The sequence below is a fragment of the Dipodomys ordii genome, unplaced genomic scaffold (assembly GCF_000151885.1).
Source record: "Dipodomys ordii isolate 6190 unplaced genomic scaffold, Dord_2.0 Scaffold29, whole genome shotgun sequence".
Taxonomy (NCBI): Eukaryota; Metazoa; Chordata; class Mammalia; order Rodentia; family Heteromyidae; genus Dipodomys; species Dipodomys ordii.
This window is the reverse complement of record NW_012267245.1, coordinates 2,516,250-2,522,486: the sequence shown is the minus strand read 5'-3', so window position 1 is coordinate 2,522,486 and position 6,237 is coordinate 2,516,250. Positions and strand designations below refer to the sequence as shown.

Genomic DNA, 6,237 nt, shown 5'->3' with positions numbered 1-6,237 from the left:
TGTTGGTGGGAGAGTAATGGGGGAAAGTCAGGAAAGAGGGAGGCCAGGGAGGGCAGGAGGGTAAGAAGCTGGGGTTCAGGGGGGAGGCTGTGGAGGTGTCTGGCAGGGAGTTTGGGAGAAGGGACCTGGGAGGGCTGTGTGTGGTTGGGAATTAGCCTGGTGTTGATGCTGGGATTGCAGTGGAGCAGGGACCTCCGCCCTGTGGATTGATGTCTGCGTTGTGTTCTTTAAGGTCAAAGAGAACAACTACCGGGGCCATGGCGACAGTGTGGACCAGCTCTGCTGGCACCCCAGTAATCCCGACCTGTTCGTCACTGCCTCTGGGGATAAAACCATTCGCATCTGGGATGTGAGGACCACCAAATGCATTGCCACCGTGAACACAAAAGGTGACGGTTCAAACAGGGCCTGAGGTGAACAGCCACTCACCGGATGTGAGGTCCAGAGACCCTGATTTAATGTGAGGAGAAAGGTGGATGGGTATTAGCATAAGTGAAGATGAGAGTCAGGTTCACACCTATAATTCCAGCTACTCAGGAGGCTGAGATCTGAGGATTGCAGTGTAAAGCCAGACCTGGCAGGAAACTTCAGGAGACTCTTATCTGCAATTAACTACCAAAAAGCTTGGAAATGGAGCCGTGGTTCAAGCGGGTAGAGCGCCAGCCGAAGTTCTGATAGGTTAGAATGGGGGCAGCTTGGAGGGTGTGGTGATCTGGAAGGAAACGGTGAGGAAGGCTTTTTCTTTTTGGTCGGTGGTGGGGCTTGAACTCAGCCTAGGCACTGTCCCTCAGCTCTTCAGCTCAAGGCGAGCGCTCTACCACTTGAGCCACAGCACCACTTCCGGTTTCCTGGTGGTTCACTGGAGATAAGAGTCTCATGGACTTTCCTGCCCTGGGCTGGCTTTGAACGGCGATCCTCAGATCTCAGCCTCCTGAGTAGGATGACAGGCGTGAGCCACCGGTGCCTGGCAGGATGAGAAAGCTTTGTATCACATTTATTGGCTGTTCTTGCTGGATATTATCCCTATCCCGCCACTCATGAGATCACTGATAGTCATTGATTCGAAGATGTCTTTGATTGGAAGACGTGCCAATATTTTATGTGTCTTAGGGAAAGAAAATTGTCAGATAACCATGCTTCACTAAAAACTTGGGAGATCTCTCCAGGTATTTACTTGTTTACTCTTGCTGCTGGTACTGGGCTGATTTTTTTTTTTTTTTTTGGGTCCAGTCATGAACTCTGGGCCTGGGTGCTGTCCCTCAGCTCTTCAGCTCAAGGTTAGCACTCTACCACTTGAGCCATAGTGCCACTTCTGGCTTTTTGATTTTTTTTTCCCTTGAACTCAGCTTTTGCTATCTTAGCTTTTTTTTTTTTTTTGCTCCAGGGTGGTGCTCTTACCACTTGAGCCACAGCACCACTCCTGGCTTTTTCTGTCGATGTGGTACTGAGGAATCGAACCCAGGGCTTCGTGCATGCTAGGCGAGCCCTCTACCACTAAACCCTGCGTCTGGCTCCCCAGGGGAAAACATTAACATCTGCTGGAGTCCCGACGGGCAGACCATCGCCGTGGGTAACAAGGACGACGTGGTCACCTTCATCGACGCCAAGACGCACCGCTCCAAAGCAGAGGAGCAGTTCAAGTTCGAGGTGAACGAGATCTCTTGGAATAATGACAACAACATGTTCTTCCTGACCAACGGCAACGGCTGTATCAACATCCTCAGGTGAGGGAGGGGCTCCCGCACCAGCCCGGGGTCTGTGGGGGTTAGCCAGGAGCCCTCCCTGAAAGGACTTCACAGATAAATGGTCATCAAAAAGTCCTCCCTAGCTGGGCACTGGTGGTTCACACCTGTGATCCTACCTTCTCAGGAAGCTGAGATCCAAGGATCGTGGCTCCAAGCCAGCCTGGGCAGGAACGTCCATGAGACTCTGATCTCCCATGAACCACCAGAAAACAGGAAGTGGGGCTGTGGCTCAAGTGGTAGAGTGCTCGCCTTGAGCTGAAGAGCTGAGGGACAGCGCCCAGACCCACGACCAAAAAAAAAAAGTGCTCTCTTTCATCGGGCGCCTTTGAGCTAGATATGCACCGAGTCCTCTGTATCTTTGACTTCAGTTCTCATGGAAATTCCAAGGAGTCGTTGCATCTTGCTTTTAGAACTCAGGGCCTCAGCACGCTTGCTTATTAGCCTTTTTCTGCTCTGCCACTTGAGCCACTTCTGGCCTTTTGCTGGCTGATTAAAGATTAAAAAAAAAAAAAAGTTTCATGAGCTCACCTACCCAGGCTGGCTTCAAAGCGTGATCTTCAGCTCTCAGCCTCCTGAGTAGCTGGGATGGCAGGCGTGAGCATCTGGCTCTCAGATGAAGATCTGAGCTTCAGGGAGCTTAAGCCACTAGAGCTGTACACACCTCGAGTTCTGGCAGATTGGACGCCCCTAAAGCCCCAGCTTCATCTCAACAAATAAGCTTGAGTACAGTGGTGCATGCCTGTAGTCCCAGCTGCGTGAAAAGGGCAGGTAAGAAGATGTTGGTTTGAGGCCAGGTCCAGGCTCAAAGTTTGAGACCATTATCTAAAAATTTACTAAAGCTAAAAGAGTCTGGGGGGTGTGAATCAAGTGGTAGAGCACCCACCTAGCAACAGTAAGACTCTGAGGTCCAACTCAAGTATATGGTACTGCATATTTGTTAGAATATGCAGCAGTTACATCTTATATGCCTTTGGCCATCTGTGGCTTGTAAAGAACCTGTACTTTTGGGGATGATGTAATTTTCTTGCGCCCAGTAGTTTTCTAGCTTGCATCTTGTGTTGTCAGTTTGCAGTTCAGACTCTCTGTTCATCCCAGAAAACGAAACGAGTTACGGTTGTGGTGTTGCCATCTTTTTTTAAAATTGTTAATATAAACGTGATGTGCAGAGGGTTACAGCTACATAAGTTAGGTAAAGAGTACATTTCATTGCTTTTTCTTTTTGTGTGTGCTAGTGTGGGGCTTGAACTCAGGGCCTGGGCTCTGTCCTTGAATTTCTTTTTTTTTTTGTCTTTTTCTTTTTTGGTACTGGGGATCGAACCCAGGACGTTGCATTTGCTAGGCAAGCGCTTTGCCACTGAGCTACATCCCAGCCCTGTCCTTGAATTTCTTTTGCTCAAGGCTAGCTCTCTACCACCTGAGCCATAGCACCACTTCTGGCTTTTGCTGTGTAGGTGGTACCTAGGAATCGAACCCAGGGCCTCATGGATGCTAGGCGAGCATTCTACCACTGAGCCACTTTGCCAGTAAGAGTACATTTCATCTTGAACAGCGTCACCCCTTCCCTTGCTCCCAGTTTTTCCCCCTCTCATCTCCACACACAAGTTGTGTAGTTCTTTTTCTCCATAAGGAGACCCACGGCTGAGTGTCTTCACTCGATGCTTCCTGCCTTGTCCATCTGCACCGTCTTCACTCGATGCTTCCTGCCTTGTCTCGTCTCCCATTAAGTCATCGGTGTTATTTCTCAGCTACCCGGAGCTGAAGCCGGTGCAGTCCATCAACGCCCACCCTTCCAACTGCATCTGCATCAAGTTCGACCCCACGGGCCGGTACTTCGCCACGGGCAGCGCGGACGCCCTGGTGAGCCTCTGGGACGTGGACGAGCTGGTGTGCGTGCGCTGCTTCTCCAGGTGAGGGCCGGTGTGGGCCTTTCCCTCTCCTCCCGCCGCCCTGACGCGGGGTCCTGACGCCCCTCCCTCGGGTTTCAGGCTGGACTGGCCCGTGAGGACCCTGAGTTTCAGCCACGATGGGAAGATGCTGGCGTCGGCGTCCGAGGACCATTTCATCGACATAGCCGAGGTCGAGACGGGTATGTGGGTGACCTCCCTCCCTTCATCCTGGCTCTGGGCCTCGGGGCTCTGAGTCTCACTGCCTCGCCCAGGGGCTGACCCAGGGCCGGGTAAGGTGAGAGCGGGGGTCAGGAAAGAGTCACTAAGATTTACTTCGTTCTTCTGCTACCAAGAGATGTTTAAATGGAGACAAGGGAAAGGAAAGCTACTTTCAGCCATTTAAACGTTTTGTTTTGTTTTGTCGGTCTTGGGGCTTGAACTCTGGGCCTGGGTGCTGTCCCTCAGCTCTTCAGCTCAAGGCTAGCGCTCTACCACTTGAGCCACAGCGCCACTTCTGGTTTTCTGGTGGTTCATTGGAGATAAGAGTCTCATGGACTTTCCTGCCCAGGCTGGCTTTGAACTGCGATCCTCAGATCACAGCCTCCTGAGTAGCTAGGATTATAGGTGAGAGCGGCTAGCGCCCAGCTCATCTAAACATTTCAAGTCCTTTACTGGGCATGGTGGCTCATCTGTAATCCTAGTTACTCAGGAAGTGGACATTGGGAAGACGGAAGTTCAAAGCCAGTCTGGACAAAAGTTCTAGAGACCCCATATCAACCCTTAAGCTGGGCATGCTCCCGTGTGCCTGTCATCCCAGCTATGGAGAAAGTGTAAATAGGATTGCAGTCAAGGCTGGCTCAGGCAAAAAAAAAAAATAAAAATAAAAGCAAAGCAGGCTGAAAGCGTGCTCATGTGGTAGAATGCTTTCCAGCAAGCACAAGGTTCCCGAGTGCAATCTCCAGAGCCACCCAAAGCCAAAATCAAATCTTTCTGTCCAAAAAACATGTTACCAAGATTTTTGCTTTTAAGTTGGGCACTGGTGGCTCAAGTCTGTAATCCCAGCTACTCAGCTTTTGTTCAAAAACAAGAAAAGTTGAAAAACCAGGTGCTGATGGCTCCCGCCTGTCATCCTAGCTCCTCAGGAGGCTGAGATCTGAGGATCACAGTTTGAAGCCAGCCAGGGCTGAAAAGTCTGCAAGACTCTTAATCTATAATTAGTAAAAAAGCCAGAAGTAGAGGTGTGGCTCAAGTGGTCAAGGGCCAGCCTGGAGGAAGAAAAACAGCAAGAAAAAAAGCCTCAGGGTGAGCATTCAGGCCTGGCACCCAAACCAACAAAGCAAGGGAGGTTGAACATGGAGGAGGGAGGGGAAGGGAGGTTTCTGGGCTGGGCCGGTGATGGACGGTGGCCACTCGAGCCGTGGTGCTTGCTCTTAACAGGGACTTGTTTCCTCCTCTGCCATTGCTTTCTCTAGGGGACAAGCTCTGGGAGGTGCAGTGTGAGTCCCCAACCTTCACTGTGGCCTGGCACCCCAAAAGGCCCCTGCTGGCATTTGCCTGCGACGACAAAGATGGCAAGTACGACAGCAGCCGGGAGGCCGGGACGGTGAAGCTGTTCGGGCTCCCTAATGACTCCTGAGGCCGCCTGGCGGAGAGAGGCCCAGGGGGGAGAAGCCTGGGGAGAGGCCCGGGGAGAGAGGCCCCGGGAGAGAGGCCCGGCCCTGGCTCCGTAGTTGATCTGTTCTCTGGGACTTGCTGACCACCCCCAGTACCTGTAACTTGGTACAGATCACACGTGTCTGTGTCAGGCTCTCAGGGTGCCTGGGCAGTTCCCTCTCTGCCCCTCCTGTGCTAGAACCCAGGACCCAGGGCATGCTGGGCAGGCCCTGTTACCACGGAGCTGCATCTCCGCCCCTTCCTGTGTGCTTCTGTGGGCCCGTTCTGTCTTCATTCCCACACCAGGGGGCTCTGTACTGTGCTCAGTGGCTGGGGCAGTGTGGTCCCTCCCCACTCCCCTCTTCCCACCTCCTCCTCCCTCCTTGCCTCTCCTCCTCCCTCCTCCTCCGCCCTCCTCTACTTTTTACATGTGGTAGACTTTATTAGGCTTGAGGCTTGTGCAGCGCCAGCTTGTGGGCGGTCGGGATGGAGGTTTATTACTATTTTTCTATTTCAAATAATTTTAAAAGATTTGTAATTTTGAGACAAGCGTTTAATAAAACTGGTTTGTGTTTTTTTTTTAACTCTTGAGACTTTTAAAATGATGGTGTTCCTTTTCCTATTTTGCTCTCACGCTAAGGAGGTATTGCAGCTTAAATTTTTTTCTTTTTTAAGTCCCGAGTATGTGTGTTTCTATGTGTGTCTGTCTGTATTTATTTATTTTGGGCCGGTACTAGAGGTTGAAGTCAGGGCCTGGGCGCTGTCCCTGAGGTTTTTGTTTTTGTTTTGTTTTTTTCTCAAGGCTAGCGCTCTATCACTTGAGCCACAGCTCTATTTCTGGCTTTTTGGTGGAAATAAGAATCTTAACAGACTCTCCTACCAGGCTGGTTTCAAAGCAGGATCTTTAGATCTCAGCCCCCCTGATTAGCTGGGGTGACAGGCGTGAGCCACCA

At 51.3% G+C, this 6,237-nt stretch overlaps 1 protein-coding gene across 1 annotated transcript in view; it reads left to right on the top strand.

Moving 5' to 3' along the window:
- Thoc3 (THO complex 3) overlaps nucleotides 1–5,825 on the top strand; it is a 10,053-nt gene extending 4,228 nt beyond the window's left edge. The window contains exons 2-6 of the mRNA XM_013015974.1: nucleotides 233–389; nucleotides 1,520–1,724; nucleotides 3,491–3,652; nucleotides 3,731–3,831; nucleotides 5,104–5,825. Coding sequence (XP_012871428.1) covers nucleotides 233–389; nucleotides 1,520–1,724; nucleotides 3,491–3,652; nucleotides 3,731–3,831; nucleotides 5,104–5,267 — 789 coding nt within the window. The 3' untranslated portion in view covers nucleotides 5,268–5,825. The remainder of the gene's footprint in view (nucleotides 1–232; nucleotides 390–1,519; nucleotides 1,725–3,490; nucleotides 3,653–3,730; nucleotides 3,832–5,103) is intronic.
- The last annotated feature ends 412 nt before the right edge of the window (nucleotides 5,826–6,237 follow it).